Here is an 18,024-nt window from a genome sequence, read left to right on the forward strand (position 1 = left end):
CAGTTTAAAGAGCATATGTTCTTGTGCCGCCAGTTCAGAGCCTCTCTGCTGTCCTTTAAGCTGGCCTTTTCTAGCCACTGGTGGGATTTCTTGATGTGAACCACTTCCTTTATCTATCCATACATCTCATGCAGGGGCTTGGTCATCTATGACTGTTTGTCATCACTATCTGTCTTCAGCTGCCTGAGGCATTCTTTTAGCAGCTTATCTAAGAGGCCGTCTTCCTGAAGTATTCATGGACGCCTCTCAATATAGCCGATATTTACAAAACTAAAAATGGTTGGCATAGTAATGTCCTACAATTCTCAAATTAATTTGTGGGACACAACAGATTTAGAAAAGAACATTTTAAACATTTAAAAGTTAGAGAAAACCAACATAAAAACTTAGAGAGAAGTTAGAGAGATCATCTTGAATGACTGTTTATATTAACCTGCATTCTGCTGTGGTGAGCAGAGATGTTTTCATATATGGGATCTGGGTTCATCTGAAGAGAGAAGGCAAATAATATAAGCACTGGGTTATTTAAAATGATAGAATAGACGGTGCTTTACAACAATGTTTTGTTAGTGTACGTTAAGTGGGAGTGCAGGGTTGACATAAACTATTGAGATAAGAGATCATCATAATTCTCAGCCACATGAGTTGCAAGCAAAGAGTCATTGTGTTGTGCATGAAAGGTTTCCTCTATCAGTCTTTGTGGCAGGAGCAATGTGACAGGTAGATGGAGCATGAAGATTCACACTTTAAATCTCAATTCTGTTCTGTCATTCTCCCTTGCAGACTCTCTTTCATGCAACCATCTTCTTCTTCATCTCCACCTCATCCAAGTCACCTCGAGTTCCATCTAAGCTTCATCTTCATCATCACAAGCATCTAGACTCTGGGTCCTATCTTAAATCCTGTCACCACTGGCTTTTTGTTCTACTGTGATGGGTCATTGGAGACTAATCGCAGAATAGCTTAATTAATTTTCAATAAATTATCTTTAATTCTTCCAAATGATCGCTCGGGATGAATTTGTGGAGTCTGCTATATCTGCAAGACTGAGCTGAATTCTGCTTTGGTGGCAGTTTTCTCATTTGCAGCTTCATTAAAACAGTAAAACTCTCATTACTCTGTTAGATTATTGATTGTTAATGTGGAATTACACTTGTTAGTTTTAAATGTGCATCTTGGTTTATTACCACCAAATTCTTCAAAAGAACATTTCATTACCAAACAGGATGATCATAGTTTTTTTTTACTTTAATGAAGTTTAAAACTCTTACCACAACAAAAGAATTGAAAATATACTTTACTAACAGTGCATCTCCTATTAGCAACTTATACAGTAATAGCACTGAAGTCGTTGCTTATGAGACAACTATTAGGATAATAAGCATACAATGAAAAGCATTTTCAACAACAAATATTCAATATGGCTTAAAATCACATAATTAAGTTAGTGACAGATATATTTATTGTGGGGTTTTTGTATGTTGTTAAAAAAGGACACAGAAGGTGTGTCCTGCGGTAGAAAAAGAAATTAGGAAATTAAACTCAGACTTCAGAGGAAGGATCAAATTTGTGTACTTGGTGGATTCACACTTATCAAGATCCTTTAAGTGTTTTTGTAGTTACTTTTATCTCTCTTCTGGCAGTGAGTATAATAAATGTACTTCTACTCTCCTAATAAATGTAGACCAGAGAAATAGCACGATGCACACATCATTCACAGTAACAGCTTTCAACAAGTAAATATTTTTCCTCTGATTCGGTTGGCTGAGTTTCTGGTGACCTCTTCAGGTTGTACTCTGCCATGACATAAGCAGTTATTGACCATGACATCTCTCTCAAACTTTCACAGTAGAGTAAGTCTGTAAGTCTGTGTCTGCTGGAGTGACACCAGATGCTCCATCAGAGCTGATGCTGACAGCAGCATAATGAGAACACTCCTGTTGTCTGGGCTGATGTGACTGTACGGTAGAATAAAGAGGAACCACATGTTTGTTTCTGAAGTGGACTCTGCTGTAGTGGACTTCATCCTCCTGTTTTGGTTGTGTTGAGACGTTTTCATACACAGGACCAGGACTGAGCTGATAAAGACAAACAGCATTACATTATAATGCACTTTAAACTTGACTCCTTTTATTGTATGTTGGCAAAAATGAGTTTTTTTAAACTCTAATCTTTACCTGTTCAATTTGGTCAGACCTTTCAGTTGTTTGAGACTGACCAGAAGTTCTCTTTTTCCTGGTTGAAGTTAATAAACTGAAAAATTAGTGACTTCAGAGCAGAGATTAAAGGTACTGCTGTGAACCAACACTTACCTAACACACCAGCAGAGAGTGAGAAGTATTAAAACCAGCAGAGCTGCAGAAACTCCTGCAGCTGATGGTGTCCATGTTCCTGTGATACTTTGGACAGTGAGAGTCTTTGGAGCAGAGCTGATATCTTTCTTGCTTTTCACAGCACAGGAGTAGCTTCCTGCACCCTCCCTGCTGACTGGGTCTAGGATCAGATGTTTGTTCTGGTTCTCTCTCGGGGTCAGAGGTCGACTGTTCAAGTTCCAAATGTAGTTTGTGTTGTCAGTCAGAGGACAGCTGGTACTGCAGGTCAGTGTGACTCTCTGACCCTCTGTCACCACTGCAGAAGGACTCATCTTCACTCTCAGCTCTGAAAGAAGAACATTGGCAGTGTTGTAAAGTATTGTTGGGGAACAATGGTAAAATCCACAGTTTTTACCAAATCAAGGGCCTGTGCAACATCAGCCCAATCCTGACCTTAGAACCAATGATGGGCCGTCTCAACCACAGCCTAAACCTCACTTAATACCAAACGATGGCAGTCGTCCATATAATGACGCTGATGAACTGGGTGCGCTGAGATGCCACCTGCATGTGCAAAACCAATCTTTACAAAATGACAGCTGCAAACCACAAAGCTGCTGCGGCTAAAACACAGAATAATTGGTGGTGTGTGAATAAGGCACGGCGAGTCCACAGGTCACAGTATTAAGCCATTATTGACTTGCATCACACCACAACACACCCCAACTCATGAGTCCCCGTGGTTTTAACTCGGCGAGCGTGATTAAGGATGCTGTGCAGGTGCGTCTGCCCTCCATGCACGGCACCGCCACCACACCCCACCACAATTGGCTTCGCCTGCAGCTACAGTCCTGCAGAGAAAATGCTGAAAAAAACCATTCTTGAAGAACTGGAACAGGCTTGCAGAAACATAGATCCGAGGACACAACAACACCTGAGGTGAGTGAAGCTCCTGTTGAAGACAGCAACACAGCTGCGGAGCTGAGTGTGGACGCTTCAACACAAACTGCAGAAGCTCCACACACAGACTCTACAGACGTGAAAACCGATCGAGAAGCTTAGTTGGAGGTCCAGTGTAAAAAACAGCAAGAAGAGATCGAACAACTCCGTGAGCAGCTCCTCAAAACTCAAAAGACTCTTGAAGAGGAAATTGCAAAGCGCAAAGATCAGGAACAAAGAGCCCGATGTGAGCTCGCTAAGATGAAAGACAACCTCAGCACCAGTGAGGCTCTTCGTGAAAAAAATGATTTGAAGGCGCAAAACTTAAAAGAAGAGCTGAAACCAAAGCTTCCCACCAGGAAATCATGGAGAAGCAAAACCAGGAGAATACAACAATCTGAAACCAACTCAGGCAAACAGAGTAAGAAAAGATCTCATTTCAGGAGTCTTTGCTGTCTCTGCAAGAGACAAGAAAAAAAGCAAGAAGACCAGTCCAAGGTTGCCAATCCTGAAAATTCTCCAGCCCAAAAGAGGTCAGTTTATCAAACCAGAAAAAGACGCAACACTTCAGGAGAATCAGCCAGAAAAAGAGGAGGCCAGCGCTACCAAACCAGAAAATCCAGAGGCCCGAGATGACAAAGTGCCAAAAGAAAAACCAAAAAAGAAAAAGAAGCGCAACTGGTTTTGGAGACTATTCACTCCATCTAATAAAATATCAGCAATTTACAACTAAATAGTAACAGTTACTTCCAGTGCCTAAACATCCATTTTTAGGCATATTTACTTTAATATTTATCCATCCGCTTCTCTTTTTCAGGGTTGCGGGGAGCGCTGGAGCCTATCCCAGCTGTCATAGGGCAAGAGGCGGGGTACACCCTGGACAAGTCACCAGTCGGTCGCAGGGTCAACACACAGAAACAGACAACCATTCGCGTTCACACCTATGGGCAATCTGAATTACTCAATTAACCTATCCCCACAAACTGCATGTCTTTGGATGGTGGGAGGAAGCTGGAGTACCCGGAAGAATCCACGCAAACACGGGGGGAACATGCAAACTCCACACAGAAAGACCCCTGATGGTGGAATTGAACTCAGGACTTTCTTGCTGTGCGGCAACAGTGATCACCACCGTGCCACCGTGCACATAATATTTGCTTTAATATTGAGTTGTGTATAACTTTGTCATCGGCTCCACCCCCCAACCGGTCGCGGCAGATGGCCGCCCCTCCCTGAGCCTGGTTCTGCCGGAGGTTTCTACCTTTTGAAAGGTAGTTTTTCCTCCCCACTGTCGCCAAGTGCTTGCTCATAGGGGATTATTGGGTTTTTTCTTTAGTTCAGTTCATTTGTATGTAAATACTGTTGGATTGAATTGAACTGAATTAAAGAAGATTTTTATGAGACGGAGTAATCACTGAGTGAACCAGGGTATTATAACATCTTACCCATAAATAATTACGATCAACCCATTAAATAAACAATTGGATTTACCAAAACATCTGAAGTGTGAACATTTAATTTTGTTTCATTTAAAACATATGAAAATGTCAAATTACATCAATCTAACAGCAGAAATAAAAATGTTTACAGCCTGGTTGAAAACTTTGTTCTGTGAATGATATCCACTGCGTCTGTGCTGTTGATGCCTTTTAAAAGCATTCCTAATAGCATCTATCAAGTAATATGCCTTGCTCAATGGTTCTTGGAAGTATTAACAGTTTTTGTAATTTGCTTTATAAATTCAAATTCTACAGCCTTATACTAGTAATCGCTTGTGCTACATGCGGGAGGCAGGTAGAGTCAGCTCAGTGTCCAGCCATTATTATGAAAGTTCTCTCTTTGGCATCCACAGACGCAACAGCTCATAACAAAATGGTGCAAACAGAGGTGAATCCACATAAATATACTTTTTATATCTGAAAGTCCTGAAGACCACAGTGGTTACGTAAAAAAGTAGGAAATTAGTTTTTGATTTATAATTTCTTTGTTGTAACAATTCTTTGTGGCAATAAATCTTATAAAAAAAAAAGCCTGCATTTTTTACCATCAAATAGTGATATGTTTGCAAGTAAAACGTTTTATTGATTTAAACAGCAGAGTTGAGTATGTGGGTTAAACGCATAAAAAAAAACACTTGCCCACTCTGGAATGCCCTACAGCATGGGTGTCCAACTCCAGGCCTCAAGGGCCGGTGTCCCTGCAGGTTTTAGATGCATCCCTACTCCAACACAGCTGAGTCAAATAGTTGGATTACCTCTTCGGCATGCCATCAAGTTTGATTCAGGTGTGTCGGAACAAGGATCCATCCAAAAGCTGCAGGACAGTAGCTCTCCAGGACTGGAGTTGGACACCCACGCCCTACAGCTTATTCTGATGTTGTCTCTTGTTTTGGGCTCCTGGTATCCCAGCAGCTGACAATCGTGTGCCTGATTGGGGCCTGATTAGCTGCACCTGTTAGCATGGACGCTGCTACAGCTAACAGTCAGTGTCTGCTCTAAGCATAGCATGTTTGACTGATTCGGAAAGGGCCAGTGCCATAGGACAACTTCAAGCTGGTGTTAGGGCTAACCCAGCCCAAGAATACAACAACGCAAGAACACAGTTTCCTCGCCTCCTCAGCACATAAGACCGCTATGCTGTCTTTCACAGATTTGCAATAAAGGTTTGCACAATATGAGTCTAGATTCTGCCAATGATAGTTGAATCATAGGTTTAAAGTGTGGCAAAGCTGGCTGACTGGCTGTGGATATCATCCCACAGCAGTGTGTGATCAGTATGAGGAGGAAGTGAAAGGCTGGTTTGATTGTGTCTGGTTCTTCCATATGCTTGTCTTGTTTGTTCTTACTTCATCCAAGCCAACAAAAAACATTAAAGGAGAATCAACAGGAGAATAAACTGTTTGACAACTGCTGTTCATGGGTGTAGCCCACATACGCAACTGTTCTGCTCAACCAACAAATCCATTTTCATTACCAGTGTGGCTAGATTTCAGGTGAAATGAACAAGCTTTCCAACAGTAGAAAATGTTTTGCCAAGAAGCATTGTTACAGCAAAGAAACAATCAACCAAACACAAATTTCTTTACTTTGTATGTTAAGTTTACATATACATTTTCATGTGCAGAAAAAAACTTGGAAGATAATCCCCTTTTTCTTTTTGTATATTAGCACTTTAAATTTTGATAGTTGAAGTATGTAGATCTGTAAGGCATAAAAAAAGTCTTCTGGATTATGTGGAAAATTGCTACAATCTGAAAACAGGCAGTTTTTCTGAGTTCATTTAAAGTCTAATATTCAGAGATACATGGTTGTGAGAGGATGTCAGCATTTGAAGTGATGATCTTAAAGAATGTGATTTATGTAGATTCAACTAAAACAGTCCACAAGTAGATTATTTAAAATAAACTGAACCTGAAACACAGCTGAGAATCGAACACATGACTGTATCACCTGTAAATATAAAACACTGACACAATGAGTACTTCAGATTCTGATAAATAAATTTCTTAAAAAGTCTGAATATTTTGACGTTTTTAAATACAGGACTCTTACTTGTTGTCATGGCGTTATGGCTGATATTTTCTCGCTATTAAATGATCTGAACAGTTCTTAAACCTCTAAGTAAAGTCTGCTGAGTAAGAAATTAAGATTTACCTGTGACAATCAAAAAGACTCCAGGCAGATCAGACTGTCTCCATCTTTCATGATCTTTGTTGAATCTGAATGTGTATCCTCCTGAGTCATTCTTCTTCAGGTTGTTGATGGTCAGGATGTGTTGGTTCTTCATGTTGTCCTGATACTCCACACCACCTGCAGCCTCAATCAGCTCTTCAACTTCCACTTTATCTTTTCTCCATTTTTTACTCCAACACTTAAACTCTGGCTTCATGTTATCAGGATGTGAGTATTCACATGTGATGTTGACTGAAGATCCTTCCAGAGCACAGATTCTCCTGCTGACATAATTCCTAATCCGGCAGTTTTTATCCCGAACACCTGAAATATAGATGGACGATTTAGAGTTGTTTGAATGGTCTGTATGCTGAAACTTTTGTCTATAGTTAACTGACAGAAAAAAATGAGTTGTGAATTACTCACAGACTTCTGCAGACTCAAGGTACTTGTGGTTTTTTACAGCACAAGAGAACTTGTATGTTGAATTGTTGTGAGTTAAACATTGTTGATTCTTGTAGTTTCTGCTTTTGTTTCTGCAGCTAATGTAGGCAGTTTCAGGGTCAAACAGCTTACAGGTGCTGTTACAGGTCAGTGTGACACTATCTGATGTGTAGGAGGTTTTTTGAACACGAACCTCTGAAAGATGATTAAAAAGTTTTCATAAGACACAATAATGTATAAAATTTTATTTCTGTTTTTAGAATGCCTGCTACTAGATTTATTAACAAAGGTAATATTTAGCCTTATCTTATATAAGGAAAATGACATTAAACTAATATAGAGGTTTGATGGAAGATATTTGCTTATTTGTTGAAGCTTCACCTCTGGGATATGTGATGGAGCACAGCTCATCTACTGATGTCTTCCTGTAAGAACACATTCTCCCTTTAGCATAGGTCACACTGAAGCAGGTCTCTGTGAGGGAATCTGTACAACAAAGTAATAATATTGATTAAAATGATTCACTGTGTGAGTCATTCTGTTTGTTTTGTTGAACAATAAACATCATGTCTCACCCACAGAGACTTCAGGGGCTCTGAGATGCTCGTAGCCTTTGACAGCACAGGAGTATGTGACTGCTTCCTCACTGCTGAGCAGCTCTTGGTACCAGGGAGACCAGTCCTCATAGAGAAACTCTCTGTTCTTATACCAGATGTAGGCTGCAGGCTTTTCAGTCAGAGGACAGCTGCTGCTGCACATCAGTGTTACTGTCTGTCCCTCTGTGGCAGGAATCACCTTTACCTGCAGCTCTGAGAGGAAGATGGAGAACAACTTATACAATGATGTCATTTGGAAAGTTATTAATGAGTAAAAGTCACTGTACCTGCAACAACTTGAAGAGTAATGTTACTGAGTGAACAGTTTCCTGGTCTGTCTGCAGTCTTCATACAGCAGTAAGCGTTTGCATCACTCTCTCTTAGATCATTGATGGTTAAAGTTGACTTTTTCTCTTCAGACATGTTGTATGTTACACGTGGTCCATCCACAGAGAGCTCACTCTGAACATACTTATAACCATCCCAGTCTATAGTGAACCATTTGCTGCTTGAGGTCAGATGTTGATGTGAGCAGTGCAGATCCACTGATGAACCTTTGAGAGCACAGATCCTGGTTTCTCCTCCATTAACACCTTTAACACAAACTTTCATTAGTGAACAGATCAGCTGTGATTGTTGCTGTTCGCTGACATTTAAAGTTAAGAGTAAATGTAAAAAAAACTCAGACATTAGAAAGACAAACTAACCACCTCACCTTGCTGGGTTAACTTCTCTTTATCAAAGCAAAGGATTAAAATGACGACAGAGTGACAGTTTCATATTCAGTTTAACACATTGCACAGTGAAACTTAACTTCCTGTACATGTATCTTCCTCTTCATGTACGTGTATGCTGTGTCTTTAGGCATGAGAAATTACATGCAATCATTTCCCACATTATTTACAACACAAAGTGTATTTTAGTACTTTGTGTTGTCTCTACAGCATGCTGTTGTCTTTAGTCACATATTCAAGTTCAAGCTTTATTTTTTCCTTTTGTGAGAGCAGAAAGCTGCAGAGGTGTTAAAACGATTTTCTGTTTCTGGTTTATGATGGAAACACGTCTGTGGTGTCAAAGAATCTCCAGACTGATGCTTCGTGAGCATGAACAGCTGTAATGATGTAAACCTTACTCTGGTGTCAAGCTGCAGCTGCTCTTTGTATCAGTGTAAAGGATCATGATATTTCAAAGACAGCAGTACCAAGCACTGTTTCATGGGAATTTGTAGTTCTTGTGTTGTGTTTCAGGGGCTTTAAACTGATTTTAACAGCTGTTTTCTGTTGGTTTTACTCTTTTTAAACCTCCATCTGGGCTGAGAGTGGATTGTTCCATTAATGATGTTCTAATGACAAAATATTCATTCTGTGAGCTGAAAAAAAAAACCCAACTTCTGATTTCTTTATATTTTCATGGCTTTTAAGAGTTCAAGTGTGAAGAGTCCTGCATGGTTGCTGTTCAGCTTCCCTTCAGTGGATTAACACAACATTCATTACAAACATCTGTTTAGACATGTTTCTACTCTGTTCCAGTCATTCAGTGATGATATTATTGTCCTTTTGTGCACTTCAGGAGCTCTTCAAAGCAGAACTCCTGCTGCCTAACAGTGAATCTCATGTTTTCTAACATTTTTTAATAACCTTTGTAAGTTTTTCTACACTTGAAACATTTTTATAGTCTTTAGTTATCATAAGGAGGGCAAAGAGTCATTCCTACCTGAGAGACACAGAATGAAACCCACCCCAAAAAATCCAGCTTCTGCCAAGATCATGATTGCTGTAGATTTCAGCTTCTAGTCTGAAAGTTGGTTGTTTGAATCTTGAAAAGATCTTTACAGCTGAGTGTGCTCGCAGGAAAGGCTGAAAACAGAACGGACAATTGTGAACATCACTGCACCTAAAGATAAACTCTTTGCAGCTTTAACAGCATTACATCACTTCCTCCTTTTTAGACAGAGCACACCTCTAGTAAGAAAGTATGGATTACAACAATTTATGCAGGGACAGAGACCACAAATACACACATAGAAGGATAATTAGGGAGACAGGGAAGATATCTGGGGAGAACGACACACAAGTGAGTGAAATCACTGCAGATTAGCCAAACAAGTAGAACTAAATACAAAAGACAAGAGACTATAAAAAACAGGAAATGACTAACACCGAGACACAGACTCAAACATACAGACAAGACACAGACACAAGATTGAATGAGAAAACCATAACCAGCTAAATGCTATTAAACAGGCTGATAGTCTCTTGTCCTGTATCCATTGTGTCCCCTTTCACTTGCTCTGTTTCATTATTTTTGATTTGTTCCAGCAGTGTGCCCTCCTGTTTCCGATCGCCTTGTTATCATGCAAGTATTTAACTCTTCACCGTTCCCCTGTCTCTCATCGTGTCCTCCAGATTAGCACGGTGTTTAGTGAGGTGTGTGTGGTCTCTTGTTTACATCTAGTCATGAGTTCTATAGACAACAGAGTCTTTATTTGTAGTTTATCTTTTTTATGCTTTGTTTGGTGTTTCTTTGTACTTTTCCTAGTTTTTAGTTTGCTTTCTCAACCAATAAAGCTGCCACTTTCAGTTAACTATTCCATCTCTGAGTCCTGGGTTTGGGTCCTACCCCTGCTCATCACACAGCTCACCTTGGCAAAGATTCCTGTTTGGTTGCTGTTTAGTTTTCCCTGAAATGCTTTAACAGAACATTCATTAGCAAATGTGTGCAAATGTATCTTGTTTACACACCTTTCTACTCTGTGCCATCCATTCAATGATGGTAAAATTGCACCAGACTTTGATACATTTCAAGAGCTTAACATCCTCTTACTTAACAGTGAATCACATGTTTTCTTACACCCTTTAATAACTTTCCAGAAATTTTCTACTATTGAAACATTTTTTTTCAGTCTTCAGTCATCATAAGAAGAAGAAATAGTAATTCCTACCTGAGAGGTAAAGAATGAAACCCAAAAAGAAAAATCCAACTTCTGCCAACACCATGACTGACATACAATCAATCACTAATCAAAAAGTTGATTGTATGAGTCTTTACAGCTGAATATTCTCACAGGAAAGGCTGAAAACAGAACTAATGTCAGTGGGCCTAAAGATAAACCGCATGCAGCTTTAACACAATTAACACTTCCTCATTCATGATGGTTTTTAGAAGGAAACCCCCTAATTAGGACTTTTATAACACAGCAGCGTAAATTCACTTCTGGATAGTTTTAACAACATTCTTATCCATTTTATAATTATTAATAACATGAAGAAACAAAAATATATTTTACATTACTTAAATATAAAGTATATTGTTGATTTTAAGAAACTGAGTGTACTGTACATTACAAACCTATATAGTAGATTACAACTGACACTAAGTATCGATATATGTAAAAGTGGCTCAGCACCTCATACAATATTTAAATCAAAACACTGCAACTACAGCCTAAAAATTAACATAGTACTACAATGTGCTACTGTACTGTAGATGTGTCAGATTACACAAACTGTTACCCACTTCAATATATTTTTAATGGTTCATTTCAAAGTTTATGAGAATTAATCATTTTCTGAAAGAAATAATTACACACTAACATATTTATGATTGTATATTTATGAGAACAATTTTCTTCCTTTTTTCTGTAAAAAACAAACAAACGACTGACTGCACCTTTAAAAACGTTTGCAATCGCCTGATGTAGCGGTGATGCAATATCAAGTTCCGCCAGTAGATGGCAGTAACAGATTGGATAAACGAGTGAGTAGCACAGTAATCATAGCAGAAGCAAGAAACCACCGTTGCAGGGGAGAGACGGTCAGGTGTACATGTAAAGGTAAGCTTTTGAGTTTCTTTTTATTAAGTCTGGAAACATGGGGGATCCCAGGTTTCACACTTTGATAAAAAAAAAATCCCTCATCATTTCCATTGGATCACAGCTGATCACAGACTGCAGCGTGGCCAAATTTCCCCTTAAAAAAAATGTAGATTACATACGTAAAAACACACATAAAAATAATTAGTATTTCTTAAATATTTTTTTAGGAGCAGTGTTGTTTATTTACTTTGATTTGGCCATCTTTAAGGTGTGTTTCTCTTTAAAGGTGTTTCTATTACACTGTGTGCAGACTGAGTCCCCAGCTGTCTCAGGAGGACCAGTCCTGGTGGACATGTTGTGGGAGACTCAAATGGATGAGAAAAAAGGAGATCCTCTAATCTCTAGCAAAAATACACGTAAACAACTGTGTAGTTTCCTTTCTTTTCTCGTACCACACAAAGGTCAGAGGGTCCGTCAGAAAACACAGGGTCAGGGATCGATCTCTTTGGCAGGAATCCCCTTTACCTGCAGCTCAGTGAAATATAAATAAATAACATTCACATACTGATTATTAAAGTCATTATTTTGTTAGTTGGTAAAACCATTGTACCTGCAACACATAAAATCTGCTTTGCTGACAGTTTTGTGATTTGTCAGCAGTTTCTCTGCAGCAGGTAAAAACTTCACTGCTCTATGTTAGACTGTTAGAGTGCCGTTCCTCTCTGCTCCCATGATGCTGTACATTATAGGATCACTTTATTTCTTGCAGTGGCTTGTTGATCTGAGCAGGACAGATTCACTGATGAACCTTTCAAGGCACATATTCTGTTTTGTTTTCCCAGAACACCTTTAACACAACATTTGAATAATAAACATTACTGTTAAGGATTAGAATCTGGTACTTTAATACAATTGAGAGAACATAGCAGGAAGAGAAACAACAGGTGAAAACAACAGTAAACTTCCTGTTTTCTAAAATAATTTCATAACTTTTGCATTTACATTGAAGATACAGAATTCCAGCAACATCTTCAGGAGGAAGAGAAACAAATTATTTTTACCTGAAAGACACAGAATGAAACCCAAAAACAAGCCTCCAGCTTTGGTCACCATCATGGCTGCTATATGTTTTTAGTCTAAATGAGAAAGAAGGTTGTATGTTGATTAACATTATTATGATAAATGGCTGATTACTGGTAGAACATATTTCTTAAAACTCATCAGAGATTAGAAAATATCAAAACTATGAATAAATGTCAGAAATCAACTTCTGTCTAACAGGAATGACCAACTTGTGTGAGTGTGGCTGCAGACAAACTGCATTTAGCTTTAACATCATCACTTCCTCATTTATCTTTTTTTCTCTCTCGAAGATGAGCCCTCTAGTGAAGAATTGATGTATTGCAGGTGGTTTTTCCACTTCATACTGATTTTACCTTTGAGGTTTTTGTTTTGTACTACTTATCAACATTCTCTGGATTTAAACATGTGATATGACCACATTTCATTATGTTTTTCCCCCCCCCCCCCCAAAAATTAAATAAAATAAGTTCCTGCAGACATGATAGCGTGTTTTCATTTCTGCCAGAAACAGCTAGTTTTACATTTAAAAGTGCAAATCAGCCAAAAGATAGTAAAAAAAAAAGCAAGAACACACTTCTTTTTTATAAAGTTGTCCTATTTTTTTGTCTTGAGTTATGTTTCACAGGAATTTTTAACACATGTATTTCGTTATCAGACATGTTTGAATGGGAAAGCTCAGGCATTTCTGTATTTCTGTTATTCCTTTCTGTATTTTATGTTCCAGTACAGAGAGTACAAACACTGACAGATGAAGCAGCTTTGATGTCTCTGCTATGGTACTGAACTCATTTTAGACACAAAAACCTTAAGGGGAAACGGTTCCTTTAAATCACCATGGCAACAACCTTTTCTTTAGTGAGCAGGCAGTGGGTTGATGGTGGAGTAGAGATCAGCTGTGTGGTTGTCATTGAAGTGCAGTCTGCTGTAGTGATGATCATCCTGCTCTGCTGACTGAGTTGAGATGTTTTCATACATGAGGTCAGGGTTCATCTGAGGAGACGAGACAGTTATTATAAATTCATATTAAACTGCATTAAACATTTCATTGTTCTATCAGAATATTATAAAATATCTGTTTGTAGGTCTGAGCTGATAAAGGTTGGTTCATTGGCTTATTAAAAAACTATTTAAATCACAGGTTTTCATGCCATTGAATTCAGAGAGAGCTGATGTTTCCCATCAGTTATATCACTACTGTTTAATATCCAGTCAGTTACAAAACCGACATATGAGACTGATATGAATCTACTGTGTTGTAAGAACTGTTAATGTAAAGTTTCTATTAAATGTCATACAATGATAAACAGGTTAGTGTAAATGTCTTGTCTTATAGTGATATATCAATGCTTAAAAAACAATCAAATAGTTGTACTCGACAGGAAAAGAAAATCAAAGGATAAAGTTGCATTGAAGAATCTTTGTTACTGATGCTCATCAGTAATCATGATTCTTAAAGGCACTATGACCATAACCACCTCAGGAGCAGGTTTTGTTCTTGATTAGACATCAGCAGGTATGAAGTCATCAGGCTAAACAATCATTTGTCAAGAAAATAGCATCACTATTTTAGGACATTTCCTTTGATAGAAGTACGGTCTAAAGTTTTTAAAGAGCCTCTAAAGTCTTTGCATTTCCCTGAGAAGGATCAGTAAGAATACAGATTTTTAGAGGACTCTTTATTTTTTGACTTTTGACTGTTGGCTGCAAACAATTTTAAGACACTTGCCAGGAATATTGACGCTTGTAACTATTTATACAGTATGTGATAATAAAACAGAGCACCTGTTTCTACTTGTAGACCTTATTTCAAATTTGCACATAGACAAAGTATTATCATTGAATTATGTTTATAAGGTAATTATTTTCTTTATATGATAGTTTCTTGATCAATTCTTAACTTTAATTGATAAGCCTGATCAATTTTTACCTCTGCTTTTTTTTTTTTAACCAACATTTTGTTTTCCTGTCTTCAAATGCTATGCAGCAGTTCTGATCACACTGCTAAATACTGACACATTAATTGATTGGCTTTAATACTAAAATACTGTACAGTGTGATCAATACACACACACACACACACACACACACGCAAACATTTTTTTCCTGATGGAGAAAAAATGATCATTCAAATAAACAGTAATAGGACAGATGACAAGTTGTTCTTGTTTGAATCCTGTTAGTACCTGCTGTTCGTTGTGTGAAGTTTCCCTTCTTGGAGGTTGACTGAAAGTCCTCGTTTTCCTGATTCATAAAAATTAATGAAAAAGTCAAGAAACATGACATTAAAAATAACAGGATCAATTTGAAAGAAAACATATGTTTACCTAACACACCAGCAGACAGTGAGAAGTATTAAAACCAGCAGAGCTGCAGAAACTCCTGCAGCTGCTGGTGTCCATGTTCCTGTGATACTTTGGACAGTGAGAGTCTTTGGAGCAGAGCTGATATCTTTGTTGGTTTTCACAGCACAGGAGTAGCTTCCTGCATCCTCCCTGCTGACTGGGTCTAGGATCAGATGTTTGTTCTGGTTCTCTCTCGGGGTCAGAGGTCGACTGTTCAAGTACCAAATGTAGTTTGTGTTGTCAGTCAGAGGACAGCTGGTACTGCAGGTCAGTGTGACTCTCTGACCCTCTGTCACCACTGCAGAAGGACTCATCTTCACTCTCAGCTCTGGAAGAGGAACATTGGTCAAAAACAAAAAATCTCTTGTGTGGCTTAGACATGAAAGATGGTTTTATGACTTTACTACAAAACCTCCTTGGTACAAGAACCAAAAAACCTCTCGGGTTTACACAATCCTTTTCTCCAGTGATGAAAAGTATTTATTTATTAAAGCAGTACTTAAGTACAAATTCAAGGTACTTTTGCTTTCAGTTTTGTGTAACTTTATATTCCACCATCTCAAATGATTATACTTTTTACTCTTCAATATTTATCAAACTACAAATGATTATTATGATTTAAGGAACTCCAGTTTGAAATACCAAACAATCTGTGCATAAAACTGTCAAAATTAGCTAAGCACAGATGGGGAAAACCTTTTTATTTATTGAAGTTGATTTCTTGAAAACATGTAAATACTTTCAAGGTGTTACAGTGTGCTGATACTATATTCACAACATTTGAATATTTCTTCCACCTCTGCTCCTGTTCAGACATTAATAAGTAAAGTCTGCTGAGTGAGGAGTTTAGATTTACCTGTGACAATCAAAAAGACTCCAGGCAGATCAGACTGTCTCCATCTTTCATGATCTCTCTTGAATCTGAATGTGTATCCTCCTGAGTCATTCTTCTTCAGGTTGTTGATGGTCAGGATGTGTTGGTTCTTCATGTTGTCCTGATACTCCACACCACCTGCAGCCTCAATCAGCTCTTCAACTTCCACTTTATCTTTTCTCCATTTTTTACTCCAACATTTAAACTCTGGCTTCCTGTTATCAGGATGTGAGTATTCACTTGTGATGTTGACTGAAGATCCTTCCAGAGCACAGATTCTCCTGCTGACATAATTCACTCTCCGGCAGTTTTTATCCCGAACACCTGAAATATAGATGGAAGATTTAGAGTTGTTTGAATGGTCTGTATGCTGAAACTTTTGTCTATAGTTAACTGACAGAAAAAAATGAGTTGTGAATTACTCACAGACTTCTGCAGACTCAAGGTACTTGTGTTTTTTTACAGCACAAGAGAACCTGTATGTTGAATTGTTGTGAGTTAAACATTGTTGATTCTTGTAGTTTCTGGTTGTGTTTCTGCAGCTCATGTAGGCAGTTTCAGGGTCAAACAGCTTACAGGTGCTGTTACAGGTCAGTGTGACACTATCTGATGTGTAGGAGGTTTTTTGAACACGAACCTCTGAAAGATGATTAAAAAGTTTTCATAAGACACAATAATGTATAAAATTTATTTCTGTTTTTAGAATGCCTGCTACTAGATTTATTAACAAAGGTAATATTTAGCTCATTATTTAAAAGGAAAATAGAATTGAAAAACTAATATAGAGGTTTGATGGAAGATATTTGTAATTTGTTTAAAGCTTCACCTCTGGGATATGTGATGGACCTCATCACTGGCTCTGTAAGACATCCCTTAGCATAGGTCACACTGAAGCAGGTCTCTGTGAGGGAATCTGTACAACAAAGTAATAATACTTGATTAAATGATTCACTGTGTGACTCATTCGTGTTTGTTTTGTAGAACAATAAACATCATGACTCACCCACAGAGACTTCGAGGGGCTCTGAGATGCTCGTAGCCTTTGACAGCACAGGAGTATGTGACTGCTTCCTCACTGCTGAGCAGCTCTTGGTACCAGGGAGACCAGTCCTCATAGAGAAACTCTCTGTTCTTGTACCAGATGTAGGCTGCAGGCTTTTCAGTCAGAGGACAGCTGCTGCTGCACATCAGTGTTACTGTCTGTCCCTCTGTGGCAGGAATCACCTTTACCTGCAGCTCTGAGAGGATGATGGAGAACAACTTATACAATGATGTCATTTGAAAGTATATAAATGAGTAAAAGTCACTGTACCTGCAACAACTTGAAGAGTAATTGTTCTGAGAACAGGTCCTGGACTGTCTGTAGTCTTCATACAGCAGTAAGCGTTTGCATCACTCTCTCTTAGATCATTGATGGTTAAAGTTGCTTTTTCTCTTCAGACATGTTGTACGTTACACGTTGTCCATCCACAGAGAGCTCACTCTACATACTTATACCATTCAAGTTCTAAGTGAACCATTTGCTGCTTGAGGTCAGATGTTGATGTGAGCAGTGCAGATCCACTGATGAACCTTTGAGAGCACAGATCCTGGTTTCTCCTCCATTAACACCTTTAACACAAACTTTCATTAGTGAACAGATCAGCTGTGATTGTTGCTGTTCGCTGACATTTAAAGTTAAGAGTAAATGTAAAAAACACTCAGACATTAGAAAGACAAACTAACCACCTCACCTTGCTGGGTTAACTTCTCTTTATCAAAGCAAAGGATTAAAATGACGACAGAGTGACAGTTTCATATTCAGTTTAACACATTGCACAGTGAAACTTAACTTCCTGTACATGTATCTTCCTCTTCATGTACGTGTATGCTGTGTCTTTAGGCATGAGAAATTACATGCAATCATTTCCCACATTATTTACAACACAAAGTGTATTTTGGAATTCGTC

The 18,024-nt window shown here is 38.4% G+C and overlaps 2 protein-coding genes across 5 annotated transcripts in view; both read right to left on the bottom strand.

The window, feature by feature from the left end:
- Nucleotides 1-1,245: 1,245 nt before the first annotated feature.
- LOC102303970 lies at nt 1,246-11,251 on the bottom strand. Of its 4 annotated transcripts, XM_042216909.1 has the most exons (10): nt 10,904-11,251; nt 9,701-9,818; nt 8,250-8,555; nt 7,942-8,175; nt 7,748-7,852; nt 7,349-7,561; nt 6,905-7,246; nt 2,313-2,658; nt 2,178-2,235; nt 1,246-2,078 (listed from the first exon to the last, which is right to left on the bottom strand). In XM_042216909.1, the coding sequence occupies exons 3-10, from the start codon at nt 8,383-8,385 to the stop codon at nt 1,836-1,838; spliced, it is 1,677 nt and encodes a 558-aa protein (XP_042072843.1). In that variant the 5' UTR covers nt 8,386-8,555; nt 9,701-9,818; nt 10,904-11,251; the 3' UTR covers nt 1,246-1,835. The 4 variants fall into 4 exon arrangements, with proteins under 4 accessions (XP_042072843.1, XP_042072841.1, XP_005952213.1 ...); XM_042216907.1 differs by having other exon boundaries at nt 8,250-9,818; XM_005952151.3 differs by lacking the exon at nt 10,904-11,251 and having other exon boundaries at nt 9,676-9,903.
- A 1,426-nt stretch (nt 11,252-12,677) lies between these two features.
- LOC121811854 overlaps nt 12,678-18,024 on the bottom strand; it is a 25,334-nt gene continuing 19,987 nt past the window's right edge. Inside the window, exons 3-10 of the mRNA XM_042216905.1 lie at nt 17,083-17,313; nt 16,902-16,988; nt 16,502-16,714; nt 16,058-16,399; nt 15,184-15,529; nt 15,043-15,100; nt 13,705-13,849; nt 12,678-12,912 (exon numbers count right to left, since the gene is read on the bottom strand). Of these exons, the coding sequence (XP_042072839.1) occupies nt 13,712-13,849; nt 15,043-15,100; nt 15,184-15,529; nt 16,058-16,399; nt 16,502-16,714; nt 16,902-16,988; nt 17,083-17,313 (1,415 nt within the window). The 3' untranslated portion in view covers nt 12,678-12,912; nt 13,705-13,711. The remainder of the gene's footprint in view (nt 12,913-13,704; nt 13,850-15,042; nt 15,101-15,183; nt 15,530-16,057; nt 16,400-16,501; nt 16,715-16,901; nt 16,989-17,082; nt 17,314-18,024) is intronic.

Source organism: Haplochromis burtoni, unplaced genomic scaffold (genome assembly GCF_018398535.1).
Source record: "Haplochromis burtoni strain Fernald_Lab_line unplaced genomic scaffold, NCSU_Asbu1 Contig_1338, whole genome shotgun sequence".
NCBI lineage: Eukaryota > Metazoa > Chordata > Actinopteri > Cichliformes > Cichlidae > Haplochromis > Haplochromis burtoni.